The 24,272-nt window shown below is 38.3% G+C and overlaps 4 protein-coding genes and 1 non-coding gene across 5 annotated transcripts; 2 read left to right on the top strand and 3 right to left on the bottom strand.

Annotated features, from left to right (window-relative positions):
- Positions 1 to 2,953: 2,953 nt before the first annotated feature.
- On the bottom strand, positions 2,954 to 3,544 carry LOC112175116. The gene has a single exon (XM_024312782.2). It carries the CDS (start codon positions 3,467 to 3,469, stop codon positions 3,206 to 3,208), a length of 264 nt encoding a protein of 87 aa, XP_024168550.1. The 5' UTR covers positions 3,470 to 3,544; the 3' UTR covers positions 2,954 to 3,205.
- Positions 3,545 to 4,127: 583 nt separating this feature from the next.
- On the top strand, positions 4,128 to 4,198 carry TRNAG-CCC. Its single transcript has one exon. It is a non-coding gene; the product is annotated as a tRNA-Gly (tRNA).
- A 352-nt stretch (positions 4,199 to 4,550) lies between these two features.
- Positions 4,551 to 10,942, bottom strand: LOC112179086 (ABC transporter F family member 3). The gene is made up of 18 exons (XM_024317408.2): positions 10,602 to 10,942; positions 10,071 to 10,286; positions 9,696 to 9,885; positions 9,294 to 9,502; positions 9,061 to 9,207; positions 8,533 to 8,661; positions 8,331 to 8,432; positions 8,072 to 8,218; positions 7,451 to 7,513; positions 7,163 to 7,209; positions 6,993 to 7,052; positions 6,707 to 6,789; positions 6,468 to 6,562; positions 6,165 to 6,251; positions 5,587 to 5,674; positions 5,335 to 5,420; positions 5,132 to 5,194; positions 4,551 to 5,009 (listed from the first exon to the last, which is right to left on the bottom strand). The coding sequence occupies exons 1-18, from the start codon at positions 10,803 to 10,805 to the stop codon at positions 4,887 to 4,889; spliced, it is 2,139 nt and encodes a 712-aa protein (XP_024173176.1). The 5' UTR covers positions 10,806 to 10,942; the 3' UTR covers positions 4,551 to 4,886.
- Positions 10,943 to 12,686: 1,744 nt separating this feature from the next.
- Positions 12,687 to 17,938, top strand: LOC112180949 (glutamine-dependent NAD(+) synthetase). Its single transcript, XM_024319536.2, has 14 exons — positions 12,687 to 12,840; positions 12,936 to 13,150; positions 13,349 to 13,654; positions 13,845 to 14,068; positions 14,244 to 14,347; positions 14,572 to 14,706; positions 15,057 to 15,225; positions 15,623 to 15,758; positions 16,165 to 16,303; positions 16,412 to 16,588; positions 16,746 to 16,913; positions 17,112 to 17,207; positions 17,308 to 17,436; positions 17,529 to 17,938. The coding sequence occupies exons 2-14, from the start codon at positions 12,957 to 12,959 to the stop codon at positions 17,739 to 17,741; spliced, it is 2,190 nt and encodes a 729-aa protein (XP_024175304.1). The 5' UTR covers positions 12,687 to 12,840; positions 12,936 to 12,956; the 3' UTR covers positions 17,742 to 17,938.
- A 612-nt stretch (positions 17,939 to 18,550) lies between these two features.
- LOC112180950 (luminal-binding protein 4) lies at positions 18,551 to 22,186 on the bottom strand. The gene is made up of 8 exons (XM_024319537.2): positions 21,992 to 22,186; positions 21,030 to 21,297; positions 20,728 to 20,942; positions 20,394 to 20,636; positions 19,808 to 20,287; positions 19,552 to 19,706; positions 19,392 to 19,474; positions 18,551 to 19,308 (listed from the first exon to the last, which is right to left on the bottom strand). The coding sequence occupies exons 1-8, from the start codon at positions 22,047 to 22,049 to the stop codon at positions 18,810 to 18,812; spliced, it is 2,001 nt and encodes a 666-aa protein (XP_024175305.1). The 5' UTR covers positions 22,050 to 22,186; the 3' UTR covers positions 18,551 to 18,809.
- Positions 22,187 to 24,272: the final 2,086 nt, after the last annotated feature.

Here is a 24,272-nt window from a genome sequence, read left to right as displayed (position 1 = left end):
TCTAAATCCCTGTCATTATTCTTAGTCAGTAGAGATGGTTCCAGAAAAGTTTCAATGGCATCTGGGAATCATCTCAAGTCACTTTTGGCAAAACCATAAATGAACCGAAGAGATATCACAAGTTCACAACCACTAAACGCCACTAGAATCACCACTGTTTCACTTAAGACCATTACATATGCATGTCTCAAGAGCTGGCTTTCCACATGAAGTTATATGGGCAACATAGAGATAGGTCAAACCTATTTCAAGCGAGACACACATCAGAAAGAAAACTAGAAGAACTAAATAATTTCAAAGGCATTTCTAACATCATTCCTGATTCCCTATGGGGAGGAATAGGGTTGAGATGGAAACGCAGCAAATAAATTTCCGGGTTTAACTCTCTGTTCATAAATTTCTATGCAGAAGGTACTGCAGTTATATAGATGGTGACTTGAAGATGGGATCTGTGAGACAAAGTCACTACAAAGAACACATCATTGATCATTTCATCTAAATTGATCAAGTGAAAGTGCAGTATGACTCTACAAATCCATCAGTAGGTTCCTGAAATCTGAGATTTACTAATAGGCTTGAAAAGGGACAGGGTTTACATTTTTATAAATTTTAATGTAAAACTTACGTACCAAAATTAGGAGATTCTGAAAGTAGCATCAATCTGAGAATATTCAATCCATTCGTTTAACTATTTTTCTCAATCAAATAAACTTCATCTGGGAACTCAAATCAGACATATAATTTCTCCTTCGCAATTTAACTTTTAACTTATTGTAGAAACTACAACAGATTGAACTATTGAAGCAATCGACGAAATATAACTGAATCAATCGATTGGCTTTTGTTCTTATTACGGAAAAAAAAAAGAAGGTGAAAAATCATTCTGAATAAGTGCAATCAACAATTATACTCCATTTAGATTTATCATAACTGAGATGGATCCCTCGCACATTCATCAACCAAAACATTGTCGTTCGGCCGTTGTCTCGAGAAGGCTCATAACAATAAAAAACTGCCTTGTAATAATCAGGTCAGGTCTACGTGCAAAGCAGCTGTAACTACCATCCTCTGTTATGCGCCATTCGGAATCTGCTACCACTTTGAGTTCCGTCTCGACTACTGTTGGTGGGTCGTGATTCTCGACAAGTTTACTAACCTCTGTTTACTGGCTGTACCGGTGTGACGACATTGATGAAAGTAATCATCGGAGGACCATGACAAGGTTCCTCTTGTGCCTGTGCCAGTGCGACGCCATTGTTGGAAGTAGGGTGGTTTTAGACATCAGCCGCAGAGCCGACGAAAATGATGCAAGTCAAGTCAAGGATTAGCATCAGATGTTGGCCGGAACCGGTCATTTTGGAGATCTCTAGCTAAGGCCTCTTGAGGTAGTCGTTACAATTATATGCGTCTATAAAGTGGATTGTCTCATATTTATAGCCAATGTTTAAAGGGACTGAGAAACCCTATGGAAACTTGGTAAACTAGGAGGTCTGTTAAAGTAAATCCGTTCAATAGGATTTCTTGCTATTACATTCTATTTATTTCATCCATATAATTCCTTCTATATATGAAACTGAAATATGTGCACCAATTTCAGCCCTTTTTTTTTTGTTTTTTTTTTTGAGAAGACAATTTCAGTCCTTTAGTTGTAGATATTATATAAATGGATTTCCAAAGAGGGCCAACAAACTTATTGAAGAGAAAAGCTGACCTCCTTTCTCTCAAAAAACTTATTGAAGAGAATCAAGACATTACGTGCCTAATTAGTAGTAATTATAGCCCATTATGGGAGAGTTAATTATCATAATGCACAAGAGTTCTATCATTTCAAGCGTTTGATGGTGTGCAATGAAGATTTAGCATATCAACTGAAAAGTAAAACTCATCCAACAGCTGAATCAAAGCCCTTATTATAAGGTCTTTATTGGAAAGGACCATATAACTGGAGAATAATGTTGGGAGGAAAATGCAGATTTACAGTGTTGGTAAAGTAGAACTAGTGTCTTGTAACCCAAAAAAAAAAAAAAAAAAAGTAGAACTAGTGTCTGTGTGTGTGAGAGAGATGCGGAGGGAAAAAAAAAAAAAAATTGTAAAGATAATGTTGCCTTGTACAGGTCCTTTCAAGTGCTTATAACTACTTTCTTCAAAGTTTGAAACAATATCCTTTTGATACAAAGCCAGTAAAATGCACCAGTTGTGCATTCAAAGACAGATATGTACACAGAAGCAGAAGCATGAGATAAATAAGAGAACTAGGAAATATTTACAGGGTTTTCTTTGAGGTGGGTGTAAAGCATTACCAAATCACAACTGGTGTGTCAGTTTTTGAATGCCTTAGATCAATCAATACCCCAGAATAGTTTGAGAAGAGTTTCACTGGCATGATGTCAGAAACATTCAAGGATTCTAGGCTAACTTCAGGTTAAACCTCAAAGAAAACATAAGCACCCTAAAAGCCACTAAGGGTCATCCCTGTATGAAAAGCTGGCTTTCCACATGAATCTGTATGGACATCATAGAGATAGGTGAAATATTTCTAGGCCCATACACAAACCAAAGACAAATAGAAGCTATCAATTCTAGAAAATTTCAAAGCTGCTCCAACAAAATAACACCACCCCTATGGGAATGAAAAGAGTTTGAGATAAGACAAGCGGCAATTTGGTCTATGCAGAAGGTATTGACACACTAATATAACCGGTGACTTGAACATGGTCACAAATGACCAAATTACAAATCTGAGCTCCGTAAGACTAGGTCGCTACAATCACAAATTACCATAACAACAAACCATTGATCAGTGAAAGTGCAGTATGACTCAACAAATCCAGTATTAGTCGAAAATATATAGTTTCAGTTCAGCCTACCCGAATGGCAACGGGACCAATGTAGGAGATCATATAAATCTAAGCACTAATTATGTATCCAATTAGGAGATTATGAAAGCAGCGTACAAATCAACTCCAATGTAACACCATTGGGAGCAGAGATAACATCATAAATCCAATCTAATCACAGATTCACTACTCGGTTAAATTACTGATTAAACCAAAACAGAAGATCATAATTTCAACGAATCAAGAACCAGTTAAACTTGATAATTCAACAATTCATAATTTCATATACAATTCCACGTTCACAACCGGAACCTGTTTTTGGCAAATCCAGTTACAGACAACGAACAAAAAGCCGAGATCTAACCGAATCAGACGGGGAGCTGAGCGACGTCGTTTGCGTGGTGGTGCTGTTGATCGGGGTGGGTGAGATCGGTGAGAGCGAGAGGGCGGTGGGCGGCCTCGTCGTCATCGTCGTCCTCGTCGGCGTCCGTGGTGGCGACGTTGACGCAGGAGAAGCGCTCGAGGGAGGAGAAGAAGGCGGAGGAGACGGTGGCGCTGACCCAGCCGGCGACCGAGTCAATCGTCTCCCGGGAGATTATGGCGTTATTGGGGTTGGGGTTGCCGTCTTCCATTTTTCCTGACCGCGTTTCAAAATTGAAAAATTTGACACCCCAATTTCGGATTTTGACTTGGACTTATATCAAGGGGATTTGCTACTATCCTGCTCACAAATACACGGCTAGGATTACCCCAAGGAATAAAGCAGAGTTCAACAAGAATTCCCAGTTTGACCAAAACTAAATTTCCGTTCTGCTTTTTTTTTTTTTTACATATATTTTCAGCTAAAAACTTTTCCGTCACCTTATTTAGTAAAACGTTTTGCCTCGTAATATGCTCCTTGAACTTTATAAAAAGAGACCAGGACTCTACTTTTGTTCATCTATACGAGTAATGTTTAGTTGTTAATCTTTTATGATGTTCTATAGATTTCAATGATTTCTAAAATCAATTTAGTTGATACTAGAAAGTTACAAAATATTATGAACAGTATTCATTGAACGTTTTTAATGAACTATAAAACTCGCTTAAAAAAAGCATCAAGTAGACACTCACTTCCCAATATAAAGAGTGCTCGATACTTCATTACCAATTCATGAGTACTGTGCAAAGACTTAAGTTTTGGTGCTAAACAAAATATAAAGATCCATTAGCTTCAAAATGATTATAATTGATCTTAATTAAAAACAAACTGATTATAAGGAGGTAATCACAAGAGCAAACAAACAACAAGCGCATCTGGTGTAGTGGTATCATAGTACCCTCCCACGGTACTGACCAGGGTTCGATTCCCTGGATGCGCAATATTTTTTGTTTTTTTTTTTTTCATTTGCTTTTTGGTCACTGACAGAGCCAAATGTTTCACTATAGGGTGTGAACTGTGAACTAATGGTTCTCTTTTTCGATGAAAGTGAACTATGGTTCCCTGAAGTTTTCTTTCTGTTTTCACCTTCATTCAATAAACAGGTTTGATACTCTGATCCGTGCAACGTGTTTTTTACCCTTTCGATAAAAATATGTGAGCATAATAGACACTATCCGGGCCGGTTAATCACTGCCTTTAGCTATAGTTTGGAATCCTTATGCAGGAATGCTCATCTTACGCTTCATTTTCATGCGAATAAGAGAATCTTGTAAGACTAAACGGACACCAAATTCCATTTAGTAACCTTATATATTCATAACAAAAACAATTTAAAACCATATAAATTCCCTTCTGATCAAGCACATAGTATGCACATTTCCCACATCACTCTCTGTTTTTGCTCTGTATAAATATTCAATCCGACAAATGTAATAATACTAAGCTACGTCAATGGAACAGGCCAAAAACTGTAAAAGTATTCTGGAATACAATGTATCTCCACATGTTTCTGGCAGACACACGCTCAGAACAATGTGTTCTTCCTGGTGTTCAAATATGCTTAATTTCCCACACTACCGTTTCATCCACCATGGGGACTTCCCGTGAAGTTTGTTGATAAAATTTATTTAATGTGACTGCAGTATCTTCTTGTAGTCCTGGAAAGTGCCATGGAATGGTGCTATCTTGCCTTCAGATACCACCCACAGCTCATCCACACTCCCAGAGATCAGATGCTCGTCGTGACTAACCTGTAAACAAGTTCTTCCTTTAAACCACAAACTAGTATAGAATGATGATAGTTGTACTAGTTTTTTAAATAACTCTGATATATCAGCTAATGCAAATCATGAAGAGATTTGGGATGAAATACCATGAGAATGCCTCCTTGGAAGATAACAAGACCTTGAATCAATGCCTCCACAGCATCCAGATCCTACATATCAAAAGTCATTTCAATGTAAAAAGCAATTAGTCAAAGGCAGTGTTGTTTTCTTCATACCACACAAGCAATTCGAAATCCAGATAACGGTTTCCTATGCAATACAATATATAACAACAAAGACTGTGACTTGCCAGATGATTGGAGGGCTCATCGAGCAATATTATGTGTGGCTTCTTGAAAGTTATCTTTGCAAATGCAACTCTGCTCTTCTGACCACCTACCATAAAAATATATCCAATATAAGCATTTGAAGATCAATGCTCAGATTAATCAGGGAGTAACACCAAAGTTGTTCCAATCTTTATGAGCTGGCCAGTCAAATACTAGTTTTATATCATGAATGTAACATTTGAATTATTGACATCATGGCGTAAGGAAAATACCAGACAGAGTGTACATTGGCTGCAGTGCGAGATTTCCAGTTACACCAAAAGAACCCAAGTGAGATCGGAGCTTCTGTTCAGGCACTCCCTGCAAAGAAAGAAAAAAAGGTACTTTAGTTTGGTGATAGTAAAAGCATGGCAAATCTGATAGCAAGATTTTGTTTCCCCAAAAGAGATTAAAGCACTAGAAGTGGTAGATCAACTTCCATTAGAAACCTGCCCCACCCAAAATGAGTTTGTGATAGTTCACAGTAGTGAAATCAACCACATGTCAAGGGGCCTGCCTCGAGCAACAATTTCACCTAAACCTGATATAACAGTGGATTTTTTGTTTTGGCAGAACTCCATCTCTTGTTCAATGATGTGAGGCAGAGCTGGATGTTTAAAGATGAGTTCTCTGGTTATATTCTAGTTTTTAAATGCGAATGACCTATCCTGGATGTGAGCATGGATGCAGGATATCATCTTCCTATGCATAGAACTTCAAAGATATTACCCATAGGAACAGCACTGGAAAACGAAAAGATTTTCCATGTAACATAGAAAGGGGCCAAACAGTGGTAATTTCAAGGACTTACTGGAAAGCACCGCATCATGTACAACAGAGGATTGGAAGTTAGATCTAGCCCGTCAACGTGATGCTGACTGAAAACAGCAATACGAACCTGTAAAACAGAAAATTGTAAGTCTTCTCGAGATTAAGCATATGAAATAACACCAATATTGCTAGGAGTCGCAGAGGCTAAAACCTCCATATCTTATATTACTACACAAGGAACATTATGAAAATGAGAAGCATAGTACCAGCATATACCATTGCGCTTAATTAATGACATCTACATATAGATACCTGATGATATAAATCTATTTGTATAAGATACCTTAGCTGACCGGAAAACTGTCCCAGAGGTTGGTTGCAGCTCTCCTGCAATTAGCTTCAATATAGTTGATTTCCCAATGCCATTTGGCCCAACCACTGGAAACAATTAGACACCCACACATACCAGGTGAATATGGAGAACAAACCATACACTAGATAAATTCTTATTTATTCAACTTCAAATGAAATAATGATCTTTTTATATAGAAAAAAAAAAATTTAATGGAGAAGCATCCTTACTTGCAATGCGGCTGTCTAGGTCAATTCCAAAATTTAAATTCTTAAACAAAAGGGGTCCACCAGGATAACCAAATGATGCATCACTGCAAATACATTTAATCAAAAACATGAGTACTCGATCCATGGATTGAAGGCAGAATAAACTTGAAAAAAAAAACTTGAAGTACGCAAAGGATCTGAATTTACTTGCAGAAAAGAAATGAAAGTGACAATTAAAGCACTCCTAAAACAAGAGTCCCCTGGGGATGGTGTGTGCGCACAACTAGGCCTATATTATTTTACAAACCTGAAACTTATTATAGGAGCACCAGGTCTGTCGTCTGGAGTTGGGAATTCAAATTTATAGCTGCATATGAAAATGCCAGAGCGATTAGTAAAGTAAAACTGGAAAGAGAAACTATAAGAAAGTTTAATTAAAATGCTGTTTATAGACCACAATAACATATCAGTACATACTCAGGGTCATTTACAATTTCATCCACATGTCCCAACCGGTCCAATGCCTGCATATAAGTAACAGAAGACATGAGTTCTTGTAAACACTAATATAATTACTGCAGGCCAAATGAATTGCATAACAATAAAGAGAACTTGTCTAAATCATAATTATCTGAGATATACCTTGAGCCTAACATATCAAACAAGAACACAGGATTCAGAGGTATAGTGAAGAGAATAGTTATATGACCATATCATAATTTTCAGAAATAGTGATATGAACATATGAGAATCAATCAAAAGCACCTTAATTCTTGATTGCACGAGAGCGGCCCTCTTGGCATTATAGCGAAACTTATCGATGAAAGCCTGCAGATCAAGTAAAACATTTTCTTATCAAAAATACTTCAAGTAAAACAGTTGCTTATCAAAAATACTTCATTGTAGTTCAAAAAGACAGGAAAGAGAGAGCTAAACCAATAAGACAAGAATATATATCAGAGAAAATCATTCAACATTTGAAAGACATGATCATCTATCCTTATGATCTTAAAATGAAAGCTTTGTGCAGAGAATTCCCAAACAAAAAGCAGAAGAAAAGATTAAAGTAGATACTTATAAATGAAGCTGAACGAGAAGTTATGTTAGTAATCTTTACAGAAATAAAGTAATAAACAAAGGCCAACCACCTAAGGTAGCTTTTCCAAAACAACACAGAAACAGACCAAAAATAAGTAATTTTAGGAAAAAATAAAAAGAATTGATCGAACTAAATCTAACTACTGTAGACAAGGTGGATTATTGTTTTCTGTTTTGAGAAGAAAACAGAAGTTTCATTAGAAAAGAGATCAAAGAGCAATAGAGAATCGGTCTGATCAAAGTGCAATCTAACTGCTGTAGACAGGAAGAGTTGGTATGATGAAAGACCTGCATATGATTTCTTGAACGCTCGTTAGATTCAAATGCTTTCTGTTGGTTCTTGAGCTGTTCCACTCTTGTCCTCTCATATGTATCATAGTCACCTTTGTAAGCAGTCAACTTTTGCCCATGAAGATGAAGGATATCAGTTACCACCTGAAAAATTACAGAACATAAAGTGAGGCATATAAGTGGATATTATCTGTGTAACAGATAGTACTGAGCTCTAATATGACCAAATGAGCAGGGAAAAAAAAACATAATTTACCGAGTTCAAGAATTCTCTAGCATGAGAAACAATGATACATGTTTTTGGCCACTTCACCAGGTAAGCCTCTAGCCAAAGGACAGCATGGAGATCAAGATGGTTCTGAAAAGTGAAAAGGATATACATGAGGGGTAAAATGAAACACACGTGCCAGATATCAAAGAATTCTAATGAAAATCCCAAAGAGGTATGAGCAACATACTGTAGGTTCATCAAGCAGTAACAAGTCAGGCTCAATAAAGAGGGCACGAGCAAGAGCTATTCTCATTCTCCATCCTCCAGAAAATGTTTTAGTTGCTTTTCGCTGCATCTCAGGAGAGAAACTAAGACCCTGTAAAATTCCTGGTCAGTAATAATCCAGAAAATAATAAGTTGAAATTCCATACATCATGCACCCAGGTTATAAACACACGTCCACAGTATCTTATCCAAATTTGTTAGAGCAGCATGGTTCAATGCCAGCAGGCAGCATTGTTGTTTCATTAGTTTCATAGTATTTGGTGGGCTAGGCAATTTATTTCTGTCATCATTCTTAACTTCAGTATAAAGCAACAAAATTCAACAGTAGAATGGAAGAGCATTTGCAACCTCCTTGCCCATTTCTTTCTCTCATTATTAATTTTAATATTTTTAGCCATCCATCATCATTGTGAGTTTCAATGTTCGATACCAGCTCAAGTCAAGAAGACACACATTTAGTCACTGATAAAACAATAAATGGAAAACTGACCGCAAGAATGGAAGCTGCACGTGACTCTGCAGAATCAGCATCGATGAACTCAAGCCTCTTGTATACCTCCTGAAGCCTCAGTCCAATGGCATCTTTATCAATTTCTCCATTGCTCTTTCCCCCTTCTTCCTCCAGCTCCAGTTCTCTCTTCAGGTTATAATAGTTCATGAAGAGCATAAGCAGCACATCCATCAAGAAATTAGAATAAACACATGAGTAAATAAGAATTCAACCTGTTGAGCAAGGAGACGAGCTTCTTCTTCCAAAAGCTGGCTTCTTTCGATATCGGTGTTAACAACACATTGCAAGGCTGATGTATCATCACCTGCCACTTCTTGCTCCACGTGCAATATTTGGCAGCTGTTAGGAATGCCATCAATGGCATGCATAGCCAAGTGCCTAAGAAACGTAGTTTTTCCAGTACCATTTCTTCCAATAAGTCCTACATAAATCGCAAAGCAATTATTATGTCAAATGCAACTGAAAATACATCATTACAGCTACAATATTGGTCAACAACTTTATATTCAGAAACCACATGTACCATCAGATCCTATTGGACATTTTAACAAATGATTCCTATCAATTTGAAAACCAAATCAAGAGGATCCTAATCCACTGAAAAGCAAACTCACCATAATGCCTTCCAAAAGAAAGTGTTACTGCACCATCCACAATTAGATCACGTCCACCCACAGAGACATTGAAGCCTTCCAGATGGAGATCCTTGACATTCGCGCCACCACCACCATCATGATTTACAGTGACAACAGGCATTCCTGCCCTAGCTGCTTCCATTTCTGCTAAATGCATTTGATATTGTTGCTGCATAAACAAAAAGTTACATTTTAGAAAACAAAACTAAACCACTCCTACAACCATACCATAAAAAGGAATAACAACCTAGCTCAGACATAACGTCAATCCAATTACATCCACACTCAACATTCCCGAACTATACGTTTCACCAACAACAGACACCATATCCAACCAGTATTAATAAACCTCACCTCTCTTTGGCGCTCATCCTTCCTCTTTCGCCTATCTAGCTTCGCCCGATCACGTTCAGTCAGCACCGGGCCATCAATCAACTCCTGCTTCTTCTTCGGTGCTTCCCCCTCATCCATTCCATCATCCATTCTCACTGGCGCCGCAAGACTCCGCACGGTTGGTTTGGTTTTAACCAAACCATGCTTCCCAAACTTTTCGGTTAACGTACTGCAAACCTATCAAATGTCAACAAAAACACAAATCACAATCAAAATACTCGGTTCATCGAATCAGCATATCTAGCATTACTAATTTCAGAAGCAGCCTCGCCTAATTGTAAGCACTAAACATCATAAACCCTACAATTCAATAACTCATAAAATTCAGTAGAAATTCACAATTGCCTATCTAGATTTCACCAAAAAGCTCTTTTCACTTTAACAAAACTAAGCTCCACAGTTCCAAAGCAATAACCTTATTGTACAAACTAAGCTAACGATTCCGAGAAACTAAGCAGGAACGAATCGACCAAACGGGGAAGATAAACTGACCGAGCGGCACTCATCAAAGTCAGCGACGCATTCAGCAGCGACGAGGAGCTCGCCGAGAGCGTCGAAGGCGCCTTCTCCGTCGTCGCCGAAATCGAAGTCCTCGTCGGCGAGGACGTTGATGATGTAGTCGATTATAGGTCGGTCGACGTCGTCGGCTCTCCGGCCGAGAACGTCGTGGACCAATGAGCTCGCCACTGTCGTCATTCCGGCGACGGCGATTCAGAACAAGAGGAGGAGCTGTGATTGGTTTGCTGCCCAAAGGGTTTTGCGGAGATTTGGAGAACCACGATAAAGAGCTGAGCTTTAACGCCGCTTAACCATATCTCTGTGTTAAAGAGAGAGAGAGAGAGCAGAGTAGAAACTAGAACGGAGGGTAATCCAGACGGCGCCGTTTAGGTGAAGATTTTCGGAGCTTGGGATTAATTAGATTCGGTAACGTCAAGATCTCCAAGGTAAGGCCCCGTTTGGGATTGCTTCGCTTAAAAAAAAATTAACTTTTGTTCAAAATTTTAGATTTTATTATATTTGATAAATAAATAAAAAATAGCTTTAATTGAAAGTTATATGTCACTGACAACATATTTTAGAAGCAGCCTAGAGGTTGCTTTTAGAAGTTGTTGTAGATAAAAACATACTCTGCAGTTGTTTTATATATTAACAGTACTTTTAAAAATATTATTTATCAAACACAAAACTGTTTTAATTCACAGCTGATTATTCTCACAACACAGCAGCAGTTTTTTTTTTAAAGTCACATCAATCTCAAACTAGCCCTAAGTCAAAAAAAATTGTGTCAAATTCGAATTTGAAGGATCACGTGTGTCACACGGTCATTTTTGACAAATTTTTGGTCCAATAGATTAGTTATATTTAAACATTATTTTATTATTTTTTGAAATATTTTATAACAAAAATAAAACTATTTTTCTCTTTCTTGTTTTTCTTTGGTCAGGGACGTCACCATCCCACTCAGATCAGATCGATCTCGCCTGGAATCAAACCAGATCAAATCAAATTCTGATCCCAATCACACCCCAACGATCCCATCTCCAAGCAGGCATCTACCATCTCGAGCCGCATTGCTGCATAACGGTGAAGGTTGTGCAGGTGGATTTGCAAGCGGGCCATTAATCCCAAAGAATTAGAGAAAGAGAAAAAAATTTGGGGATAGAATTAGGACTATTTTTTGCTGTTCTTGAAAAACCCAAGAAATTAGGAAGAGGGTGTTGTTGAAATGAAGATTCTCCTTCTTGATTTTGCTTTGGTCAAAAGTAGCCGTTCAATTGTCCAAGTGGCAAAAAGACTAATCCATTGGAAATGGTAACATTAGAGCAAGTTCACTCGTTGGGTCACCTACTATTCACTACTTTTTAGTGTATATTTTCATTATCTAGGTCACGAAATACATCATGTCCATGACCCAGGGCACGAAATACACTGTGCAGGTCACCATGGTGACCCAGAACACTGTACAGGGTGACCCAGGGCACGAAATACACTGTGCTCGTGACTCAAATGGTGAAATTAACACTAAAAAAACAGTGAATAGTGGGTGACCTGGTGACCCAATGGTTGAACTTGCTCTTAGAGGGGTAGTAGGGCTAACTAAAAGGTTAAAATTTTTCCAACCGCGGCTCTCTTGTCCATTTTCAGAACAAAGCAATAGAGTCTTCTCAACTCAAGCTAGCACAGTAAGGTAAGATCTATCTCTACATTTATAACAAAGCAATAGAATCTGCTCAAGTCAGAGTACTGTTTTTTCAAAACCACAGTTTATGATTGAGTAATTCTTGTTCCAAAGTTTTAAGCCTTTTTATTACCATATATCATGACAAAGAAGCCAACCGGAACGGTGATTATTGTGGCAGGAAAGAATGAAAGATGATAAAGGGATCCTTTGTATTCTTATATAACTTTTTGATCTACTTCTCAGTATTTTTCAAACGGGTTCTCCCAGTATTTGCCTTGGCTTCTCCATTTGTCTTTGTTTTGGTCATGAATCTTGGTTTGTAGTTAACAATTTTTTTTCAAATGACCCCAGGCGACACGACACACGACACGCGTCCAATCGTTCTTCCACGTCAGCGGAGCGTGTCAGACCCGCCACGCCTTTGACCCGCCCACACCCTCTCCCGGGCTCCGGGAACTAGAAAAACACAACCGAATTCTTGGAAAATCCAAGATTCCAAACACACGGCCAAAAACACAACATCGCTAAAGCTCTCACAGACTTTCTCCGGTGAGCAAAAACACTTGGGTTTCTATTGCATTTCTTCTTAGTTTGATCAAAGTTGCAGACTTTACAGCAAAGTTTGGATTTTTTTGTTCGCAAAGTCTTTGCTGGGTGAAGAGAAGATGAGGCTGCTGAAGGTTGCAACCTGCAATTTGAACCAATGGGCTATGGACTTCGATTGCAATATCAAGAACATCAAGGAGTCCATAGCTAAGGCCAAGGAGGCCGGAGCTGTGATTCGGCTCGGGCCTGAGCTTGAGATTACTGGCTATGGCTGTGAAGACCATTTCCTGGAGCTTGATACTGTCACTCATGCGTAAGTTCAATTTGGTTCTTGTTTTTTTTTTTGTTTCCTTTTCCTTTTCTTTCTGTGTGTTTTTGGATTTTCAGGTGTTTTATTGGATGATGTTGTTGAGATAGTAGGAACTAGGAAGTTGTTATCTTTCGAAATTGTGAGTGTGGAGATGTTGAGATATTGATAGTGGTAGTGTTTTAAGGAATGTGGTTTTTGCAGGTGGGAGTGTTTGAAGGAGCTGTTAGTGGGGGATTGGACTGATGGGATATTATGTAGTTTTGGGATGCCTGTGATCAAAGGGTCGGAGCGTTACAATTGTCAGATTCTTTGTATGAATAGAAAGATTATTATGATTCGGCCAAAGATGTGGCTTGCGAACGATGGGAATTACAGGGAGCTTAGGTGGTTTACAGCATGGAAACAGAATGACCAACTTGTCGAGTTTCAGCTGCCGGGGGATGTTTCCAAGGCTTTGTCACAGGAATCGGTGCCTTTTGGTTATGGATTCATTCAGTTTCGGGACACGTAAGTGTTAATGTTAGCTCCATTTGTTTTGCTGTTAGTTAGGTTGAGACTGTTGTGTGTCATTGTTTTTTCGGTTCCGTGAGCATCATTCATGTCTGCATAGGATATTAGCTATATTCAGTTATTGAGTCTTTCACTCCTAAGATGATGGTTGTTGGAACTCTAAATGAAAGCATTGTTTCCTTAATAGAGCTGTTGCGGCTGAAGTTTGTGAAGAGCTTTTTACTCCCGTTCCTCCTCATGCTGAGCTTGCATTGAATGGGGTTGAAGTGTTTCTGAATGCAAGTGGAAGTCATCACCAACTAAGAAAGCTTGATATTCGTCTTCGTGCTTTTATAGGTGCTACTCACACACGTGGAGGGGTGTACATATACAGCAACCAACAAGGGTGTGATGGTGGGCGCCTTTACTATGGTATGTGAAGATCTCTCAATAGGTGGTAGCACATTTTAAATTGAGGGCACCTTACCATTTCCTTGATGGTACTTTTGGCTCTCTTCTGGAAACTTCTTGGAGAATTCTTTGTATTGAACTTATTGCTATCTGTTGATTAAGGTGTTGTTCATTGACCTATGGTTATCTGTACCAGATGGATGTGCTTCTGTTGTTGTTAATGGAGATCTTGTTGCTCAAGGCTCGCAGTTTTCTTTGAACGATGTCGAGGTTGTGATAGCCCAAATTGATTTAGAAGCGGTATGCACTTTTCTTCCCACTGCTCCTATGTACAGGGGTGTATTTCTTTTTACATGTTTGCTAGAGGCTGATTTAAGTTGCAATGTATTTTGTACCAAAAAATAACAACCTGTCCAATTATACATGCAAGGTTACTCAGTTTGTAATAGATGTACCTATTCCTATTGATTTGACTTCAAGAATTCTCACTTTTTTTTTTTTTTTGGTTCAACAAATAATGGCAGGTTGCTAGTCTAAGAGGATCTATAAGTAGCTTCCAAGAGCAAGCAAGCTGCAAAAACAGGGTTCCTTCGGTGCAGGCACCATACAACCTTTGTCAGTCTTTTAATCTGAAAATGTGCCTTTCAAGTCCACTTAAGGTTAGTTCCAGTTCTAGCAGGACCAATTAAAGTAGCTGGGGTCAGTATTTACTGATTTATTATAAAGTTGTAGAAAGGCCTTGATTTTCCGGTCTTCATTCATCAGGAGGTTTCCTTTAAATAGTTTTTTTTTTTTTTTGGTACTCATTCCTTTAGTTTCTGTTATAATCCGACTGACACAATACAACACAAGTGATACTCCTTAACTTGGTTACTGGGAAGAGTTTAACTTCACGTGGAAAATATTTATTATCTGGTTAACCCATGTTGTTTTGACAACATGGACCAATCTATGGTTTTAACTGACAAGCACTAACATATATTAATTGAATATAACCTATGATCTGCAGATTAAGTATCACTCTCCTGAAGAGGAAATAGCCTTTGGTCCTGCTTGTTGGTTATGGGACTATTTAAGAAGAAGTGGAGCTTCTGGGTTTCTGCTACCCCTTTCTGGTGGAGCAGATAGCTCGTCTGTGGCTGCTATAGTTGGCTGCATGTGTCAGCTTGTGGTAAAAGGTTAGTTTTTCTAAACTTCTCTATTTACCATTTGTTTCATTTATTTTTTGTGCCATTGACTTGTGGGCTGCATGATGCATGGATTATTACCATATGTGAAACGTATAATACATTGATCATTAGCCTTGCATGCTCACTCGTGATAGAGTTTACATATTCCATATTAGAACCATACCATTTTCAAGTTAACCTGAGCAAGCTTTTTGCATAAAGTCTAAAACAAGGGTCTCATGTTTAGGATAGTGAACATAGAGGTATTGGGAAAGTTAACAAGGATGTACCTGACAGTCTCTCCTTTGGAACTGTATCTGTAGGCAAAAGAAACATCTCTCTTGATAGTGTTATCCTATTCTGAAGTGTCTGAATGTCATTATTAGTGATGTACTCTTGCATGCAGATATTGCGAATGGGGATGAACAAGTCAAAGCTGATGCCATACGAATTGGACAGTACACTGATGGGCAGTATCCTACTGACAGCAGAGAATTTGCAAGACGCGTATTTTACACTGTTTTCATGGGATCTGAAAACAGGTACCCAAAAATATTTCCGCTTGTGCATTGTGTGATTTTGTTTTCCTTACACGCTGTGTTGTTCCAACTGTACTCTTAGAGCAGACAACAAGGAAATTTTAAGTGCTGATTCTTTTGTTGTTGCTAATTGCAATAGATTAGTTAGTTTCACCGGTAGGTGACATTATACTGAAGAAAACCTTTAATATCTTGGATGGTATTAGTACAAATGACAATTTAGGAAATAGATTTGGAAATGCATCAAATACTTTACCAATGTAATTTATGGAATGATTTTTAGAAGAACGACACCTGAAACCAATTATTAACAACTAAATAATGTTTAGCTGCAGGAGCAGTAGATTCTCCTGCAGATTAATTCTCATAATATGATCTGAAGTAATTCAGTAACTGGGTTTTACTGCAGTTCCGAATCGACAAAATCACGGGCAAAGGTTCTAGCAGATGAAATTGGCGCATGGCATCTTGATATCAGTATAGATGGTGTTATTTCTGCACTTCTGACGCTGTTTCAAGCAGTGACAGGAAAACGACCACGATATAAGGTAAAGTTATCTACCTTCAACCCCTCCTCCCCCTCTTTTCCTCCTTGTGTGGCTCTATTGGGATCATAATGCTATACATGATTCATCAATGTGGTTTTTGGTTGACAGATAGATGGAGGATCTAATGCTGAGAACTTAGGTTTGCAAAACATTCAAGCACGAATCCGAATGGTTCTGGCTTTTATGTTTGCATCACTTCTACCTTGGGTTCATAACAAACCTGGGTTTTATCTTGTTCTGGGCAGTTCCAATGTGGATGAAGGATTGCGGGGTTACCTCACTAAGGTACTGTTTGATTTTTACAAATGCATGTTTTCTGGTGTTTTTCTTTTTGCAGCTCTGTGTAGTATGGTAATAGATGGTTGCACACAGTTGATCTTATCGTAACTATCTTGATATGCCTACTACTTTATGTCAAAGTACTCATTTTTCTCCTGCACAGTATGACTGCAGCTCAGCAGATATAAATCCAATTGGAAGCATTAGTAAGCAGGATCTTCGGGCATTTCTGCGATGGGCTGCCACCCATCTTGGTTACGCGTCCTTGGCAGATATTGAAGCAGCACCACCCACTGCTGAACTGGAGCCTATACGTTCCAACTATAGTCAGGTAAATATATTAACTTACCTTTTAACTTCAGTAATATGTTTTTTAGCTGCATATTTTGTGCTCAAAACATGCTAAAGATAATAGAGGAAAAACCGAAAAACCATGGAATGTAATCTGCTGCTGCCCTGTCCGAAAAATATTAGTGACTTTATCCGAAAGATGTTAGTGACTCTAATATTGCATTATCGTGTAAAACAGTTGGATGAAGTGGACATGGGAATGACATACGAGGAACTCTCGGTCTATGGAAGGTTACGGAAGATTTTTCGTTGTGGTCCCTTGTCTATGTTTAAGGTATGTCTAATGCTCTAATCTTACTTCTATAAAGTGGTGGGTATCTGTTGCAGTTATCTAAGAACAGTCATTAAGTTTAGTTCTAATTTCGTTGTTACAGAACCTCTGCTATAGATGGGGTGCAAAATTGACTCCACAAGAGGTGGCTGAGAAAGTAAAGCACTTTTTCAAGTACTACTCCATTAATCGACACAAAATGACCACACTAACACCTTCTTATCATGCTGAGGTATGAATATGATGACCCTAAGATGCTTTCTACTAGACCATCCTATTTTTCTCTATCCTATTCAAAGTCCGTACATATTTGATTTGTTGCAGAGTTATTCGCCAGAGGATAATAGGTTTGATCTTCGCCAATTTCTATACAATGTAAGATGGCCATACCAGTTCCGAAAGATTGATGAACTTGTAAAAGAGTTAGATGGTGACAGAGTTCATTTGGGAGAATCAAGCGACTTGGGAGATGCTTCACATGGTGGAGGAATGGGAGTTGTGGCAGCCGGCTCAGGCAATCCAAATGTTGGACTCTAGTTTCTTTTTGTTAATCTAAAACCAAAGATCTTGACACGCACATAATCTGTTCCTGTTTCTATCCCACATTTTAAACATTAGTATGAACTTTCACGCTCAACAAATGCTATTGTATATCTTCGTCAAATAAACGACATTGTATATTTGTCTCATTTGCTTAAAGGGTAATGCTCAGTTGTTGAAGATTTTACCAATTATAGGTGGTTTGCACTTTACAGAAGTAATCTGTTCCTGTTTCTATCTCAGACATTTTGAAGATTAGTATGAACTTTCACTCTCAACAAACGCTATTGTATATCTTCGTCAAATAAACGACATTGTATATATGTCTCATTTGCTTGAAGGGTTATACCTAGTTGTTGAAGGTTACCAATTATAGGTGTTTTGCACTTTATAGAACTGGATTCAATCATCAACTCCACAATGAAAACTTGGAGTAACTCTATAATCACTCAAGAAGTACTCGGAAGAAACACAGGATCCAATCTCACGCTTTAGTTTACTTGGAGACTGAAATTTTGTGCTCGGGATAGAATATGCCTAGGCTTACCCTAAGACATGAACAGCAACAGAAATATTACCATTTGTCATCGGAGATCAGAACAGTGAGGAACGGAAGTTCTCTTGTTCCCTCGGTTCAAAATCGATCGTTCAGAAGAACTGAGTTTAGAGTTTCATGAATAGAGTTTATAATGTCGTTTTACCAAAAAGACTTCTAATGCTTAATGCTGTTTAGTCCCCAACATATACGTATATCTGCCTTAGCAGACAGAAACAGGAAGAAGAACTCGGAGAAAGAAACAGGCCGCTTATGGAAAAGTGTACTTTTATCGAAGCAAACAAATTACAAGTACTAACAAAACGACCTGAAAATGTATCATCATCCGCCACTTCAAAAAAACCCAAAGCCAAAGGAGAAGAAATTCAGTCTCCTCCAACTTTTCTACAATCAGAAAAATTACAGTGAAGTCTCTCCTCCCCTTCCTTACCCACCTAACCTATTATAACCCTCTTATCTCTCTTCTCGCATCCACTCACTCACGAGTGATCAATCAAAGTAAAAACTGTTTAGAGCTCGTCATGAGAATCATCATCCTCGGATGCTGATTCACCGCCTGGGGCGCCACCTGACCTCTGGTAGACAGCTGTGATGATGGGGTTGCAGACGGCTTCGACCTCCTTAAGCTTCTCCTCATAGTCTTCCTTCTCAGCGGTCTGGTTGTCGTCCAGCCATTCAAGGGCTTCCTTCACTGCGGTCTCAATCTTCTCCTTCTCATCAGACTCGAGCTTGTCAGCAAGCTTGTCCTTGTCATTGACTTGGTTCTTCATGTTGTAAGTGTAGGTTTCGAGGCTGTTACGGGCGTCAATTCTCTCCTTGACCTTCTTGTCTTCCTCAGCAAACTCCTCGGCCTCCTTAACCATGCGGTCAATCTCCTCCTGGCTCAGACGACCCTTGTCATTGGTGATGGTGATCTTCTCAGATTTACCAGTGCCCTTGTCTTCTGCCTTGACATTCAGGATACCATTGGCATCCACTTCGAAGGTGACTTCGATCTGAGGAGTACCCCTGTTCAATTGACAAATGAAATACTGTTAAATCTCTATAAGCAATAAGATGGCAATTACATAACTTGGACAGCAGAAACAAACCTTGGAGCTGGAGGAATTCCTGTAAGGTCGAACTTTCCAAGGTTTCTACAATCCTTTGTGAGACTCCTTTCACCCTCAAAGACCTGAGATCATCGAGATTGGATTAAGTCTACTATGAATCAACACTAAACTAAGCGATGGATTGGTCAAAGAGCAATACCTGAATGGAGACAGTAGTCTGCTGATCCTGGTAAGTGGTGAAAACTTGGGACTTCTTGGTTGGGATCACAGTGTTTCTGGGGATCAACTTGGTCATCACTCCACCAACAGTCTCAATACCAAGGGTAAGAGGTGCAACATCCAAGAGAAGAATATCTGCATTGAATACAAACATGTGTTATAAGCTATTATTATCATTTGTTTAATTAACCGTAATTAGGTTAGGTTATAATAGCAACAAAGAATGAGTAATGTACCTTTGGTCTCTTCACCACCCTCTCCACTCAAAATGCTTCCTTGTACGGCAGCACCATAAGCAACTGCCTCATCAGGGTTCACACCCTTGTTTGGTTCCTTGCCATCAAAGTAATCCTTAAGGAGCTGTTGGACCTTTGGAATCCTTGTGCTTCCACCAACAAGAACAATTTCATCAATCTGGCGCTTCTCCAAGCCAGCATCATCCATGGCCTTCTTCACTGGTCCCATAGTCTTTCTGAACAAGTCGTTGTTCAATTCCTCAAATCTGGCTCTGGTCAGTGGTTCAGAAAAGTCAGTTCCATCAAAAAGCGATTCAATTTCAACACGGACTTGGTGCTGGCTACTGAGGGCTCTCTTGGCACGCTCAGCTTCCCTCCTCAGTTTACCAAGGGCTCTGTTGTCCTTGCTGATGTCCTTTCCGTGCTTCTTCTTGATCAACTTGATGAAGTACTCCATGATCCTCTGGTCAAAGTCCTCACCTGCAAAGAGAGTAAGCATTGTATCAGCAATCAGCCACACAGATTAAACTATGCAAAAATAGCAAACAAGACGAGAAAAGAGTAAAACAAGTAAAGGATTTCTTACCTCCTAAATGAGTGTCACCGTTTGTGGCAAGAACCTCAAAGACACCATTATCAATTGTCAGAATACTGACATCAAAAGTACCACCACCAAGGTCAAAGACGAGAATGTTCTTTTCACCACCCTTCTTGTCCAAACCATATGCGATAGCTGCTGCGGTTGGTTCATTGATAATCCTGGCAACATTAAGCCCAGCAATGACACCGGCATCCTTGGTTGCCTGTCTCTGAGCATCATTGAAGTATGCTGATATTGAAAATGAAAACAATGTCAGTCATGATCGATATAAATCAATGTAAATGGGAAGGTATAAAGCTAAACCATAAGCTTTACTCACCAGGAACAGTAACAACAGCATCCTTGATTTTCTTTCCAAGGAATGCTTCTGCTGTTTCCTTCATCTTGGTCAAAATCATAGCACTGATCTCCTCAGGACTGAAAACCTTGGTTTCACCATCCTTGATCTTTACTTGAATATAAGGCTTTCCATCCTGGTTAACAATCTTGAAAGGAACGAGCTTCATGTCCCTCTGGACCTCTTTGTCAGCGAACCTGCAAATAAGCAAATGTCAGTAATGACTACCAACAACATCAAAACATTCACTCTAAAGCCTTAACATGTAGAGAATAGAACATTACTTTCTTCCGATAAGTCTCTTGACATCAAAGACGGTCCTTTCATGGTTCACAGCTGCCTGATTCTTTGCAGCCTCACCGATCAGCCTTTCACTGTCAGTGAAAGCCACCCACGATGGGGTGATACGGTTTCCTTGGTCATTGGCTATAATTTCCACATGACCGTTCTTATACACACCAACACAGGAATAAGTTGTTCCAAGATCAATCCCAATGACTGTTCCCAACTTGGCAGTCTCCTCCTTTGCAATTGAAATTGCAAAAAGACACCCTGTTGCATCCCTCAGCATGTTAGTACAAATATTAATCAACTAGTACAAACAACAAAACAATTTGGCATGTGATTCTGAATTCAATTCTTCTCAACATATACAACAATCAACAAACACCTGATGATTACAGACACATACTTTCATGAAAATAACAACACATTGCCAATTGCCAAATGACGATAGCAAGATCGAAAAGTTCCTCAATGTTTGGAAAAACAATACGTTACTAAATTGATCCAATTAGCAATCCTACTACCGATTTACCTTGATGATTCTTCTAGCTAATTCTGTACGTCAATGGTAAACATTTTAAACATGCACATGCACAGTTATAGAACTAATCCTTCGCAGATCTCGATCAAATAATACAGCAACATTCAAAAATTAAAAGCTATAGTAAATGCAACTAGATCTGCTCAAACTCTACAACGCAAACGCGCGCATCAATTCAACAACCACCAATACAAATAATAAACCAAAATTCACTCATCCTTAACAACGCCAATCGAAGTTTCAGATTGCATCGTAAATCACATCGATTCTGAGAACGCTCCAAAACACATTCAGAAACGATTACATCTCTACTAGATCTATCGCATTCTCACAACGAAAACCAGAACGCATAAAATCACAAAAACTAAATCCAGAGCAGATCTAACACTGATAAAAAAAAAAAAAAAGCTGAAGACTCACCGAGTGTAACGATCGCCAAAACGATCAAAGAATTGCGCGCTCTCCAGGAGCCAGCCATGGCGTCTGTAGCTCTGAAAGCTCAAGAGTCTCTCTGTGCGCTTCCCTGAGATTCAGAATACGAATGGAGGCTGATTTGGCTGTCCGGGTTTTCTGAAGAAGATGATGAGAGAAATCTGATAGTGTTTATACCGCGCGTGAGACTTGGAATTTATAGAAAGGAGATCAACGTCTGCTGTCCGCTTCTGTGAAGTGTCTGTTAATAACAATTCGTGGAACCATGTCATTTTTGCTGACGTGGCCCAATCGTCTTGCGAGGACTGATTTGTCTGGCCAATGGGATTAGACCTCATGTTGGGATGATCTCGACCGTTGATTGACCGAGAGTGTGTTTACGTGGCTGGTGATCGCGCGAGAAGTATTTGGAGTTGCCTTCCAAGCAACCTCTGGCCATGCTTTACGGTTCAACCAGTAAATTTCTTACGAGAAAAACAAACGTGTTGGTTTATATGAAGTTTTGTACGATATTAAAAAATAATGAATTTAAATTTAACGGTGACTGAGCATAATTTCTTTATTCATGTTAACATAATTGATCGTTCATCGTTAATTATTTTTTCAATATTGAAAATATATATTCTAAAAGTTTATTCGATTAAAATTAGTAGATATTCCCGACATGAAATAAGATAATTTAATAGTGAGAGCATAATTTCATTACTCAAGTGAACATTACTTATCGTCAATAATTATTTTTCTCATATAGAAAAATGCATTTTAGAAGTTTCTTCAAATAAAATTAATAGATATTCTTAACATGAAATCAGATTCGTTGCACCAGCCCTTTACTCAAAAAATGAAATCAGATTCGTTGATTAAATTTGATTAAATAGATAACCCTTTAATCACTTATTTTCTTATTTCCTTCTTCTTTAAAAAAGAAAATAATAATAATAAATAAATAAATAAATAAAAATTTCTTTGTAGACATGGCAAGGAGACATACCATGATACCAAGGTCTCCAACCCATACTCCACGCCATCACCGACTGTTTCAGCTTCGAACTTCCAAAAGTTGACCAGTTGACCGGACCGAAATGGACTTCAAGCTCAATCTTGGCATGCTAAACAAGTGATTGATGATAAGCAATAGGCTAACAGCTAACTTCATAATATGGGCTTAAGAACTAAACCATCTGTTAAGGCGAAACCACATCATCTCAACTACTACGCGATTGGTTTTTTATTTTTTATTTTTTTATAAGGGGTTTGAAGCCCAATTACTTAGGAGGCTCATCTCTACATCAAACTTATTACATTACAAAAAAGGTGCATCGAGAAAACGTAGCACAATTACAAGAATTTCCATAGAGTACATCTCGAATAATAACACGAGTCTTGTCTAACCATACATCATAAATATGATTCAATCTAGTAAGATGAGGCAACATGTGGGCTTACACCATTTGCTTCGCGAAACATGTGCCTAATCTAAATAGAGTGAAAGGATGTCATATAGAACTTGCAATCATCGATAATCTCTCATTTGCTTCATGATTGTTATATATGTTGTTATCAAACTTGTAAAATTCGGTCAAATTCATAAATTCATATTACTTGTTTAGTTATCATCGATATAGTTTAATACGCTAATAAAATTATGTACACATCCATTAATTTTTTATTTCTTTTCTATTTCTGCAATCACAATTAGATGACTAAAAGCCAGTAATTAAGTTAAAATCATTTACCTAGTACACCGTAAACAATGCTATAAAGTGAACAAATTGCCTCACGATTCAAACAAAATCATCACTTTGACAAGAACACGTAGACAGATGCATTTGCTTCTCTTACATACTTTGTTAGATCATTTTATAAATTTAAAGCAAATCATACTTGTTTAGCTATATGATTGCTATCACAATAAAAAATTTCAAATATATTGTGTCCGTTCATGGTTTATCTTTTATATATATGATATGTAGTTAGATCACTAAACAATTTAGAATCTTCTTGAAACTTTTCAAACTCTAATGAGAGTCTTCGAAGGAAAATTTAAAAGATAAGGAAATCAATCCATAGTCATTTTTGTACGAATGACATTGTTTGTGACCTCCGATATGCCTGGAAGGATTTTATTTAGACAAGTATGAATAGTAACCTATAAATGATCTTACCTTAACATATGAAGAAGGGTTTTGTCACGATAACTTACTCATTAAGTGTCAATGGTTGAAGCGTCTTTTAGATTTCTTCTGTATTTCTAGTACATCTCGTCATG

Source organism: Rosa chinensis, chromosome 7 (assembly GCF_002994745.2).
Source record: "Rosa chinensis cultivar Old Blush chromosome 7, RchiOBHm-V2, whole genome shotgun sequence".
Lineage (NCBI taxonomy): Eukaryota > Viridiplantae > Streptophyta > Magnoliopsida > Rosales > Rosaceae > Rosa > Rosa chinensis.
This window is presented reverse-complemented; position numbering and strand designations above follow the sequence as displayed.

Bases quoted from the DNA above. Each gene is read 5' to 3' on its own strand.
- LOC112175116 (XM_024312782.2), bottom strand. From the start codon at position 3,469: ATGGAAGACGGCAACCCCAACCCCAATAACGCCATAATCTCCCGGGAG.
- LOC112179086 (XM_024317408.2), bottom strand. From the start codon at position 10,805: ATGACGACAGTGGCGAGCTCATTGGTCCACGACGTTCTCGGCCGGAGA. The intron at 8,662-9,060 runs GTCAGTTTTCCA...GGAATTTTACAG, and splicing joins GTGCAGCTTCCATTCTTGCG to GGTCTTAGTTTCTCTCCTGA. The intron at 5,675-6,164 runs GTAAGTCCTTGA...CTTTCTTTGCAG, and splicing joins ACATGATGCGGTGCTTTCCA to GGAGTGCCTGAACAGAAGCT.
- LOC112180949 (XM_024319536.2), top strand. From the start codon at position 12,957: ATGAGGCTGCTGAAGGTTGCAACCTGCAATTTGAACCAATGGGCTATG. The intron at 15,759-16,164 runs GTACCCAAAAAT...GTTTTACTGCAG, and splicing joins TTCATGGGATCTGAAAACAG to TTCCGAATCGACAAAATCAC. The intron at 17,208-17,307 runs GTATGTCTAATG...TCGTTGTTACAG, and splicing joins GTCCCTTGTCTATGTTTAAG to AACCTCTGCTATAGATGGGG.
- LOC112180950 (XM_024319537.2), bottom strand. From the start codon at position 22,049: ATGGCTGGCTCCTGGAGAGCGCGCAATTCTTTGATCGTTTTGGCGATC. The intron at 19,707-19,807 runs GTACATTACTCA...TATTCAATGCAG, and splicing joins GGGTGGTGAAGAGACCAAAG to ATATTCTTCTCTTGGATGTT. The intron at 19,475-19,551 runs GTATTGCTCTTT...CGATGATCTCAG, and splicing joins AGACTACTGTCTCCATTCAG to GTCTTTGAGGGTGAAAGGAG.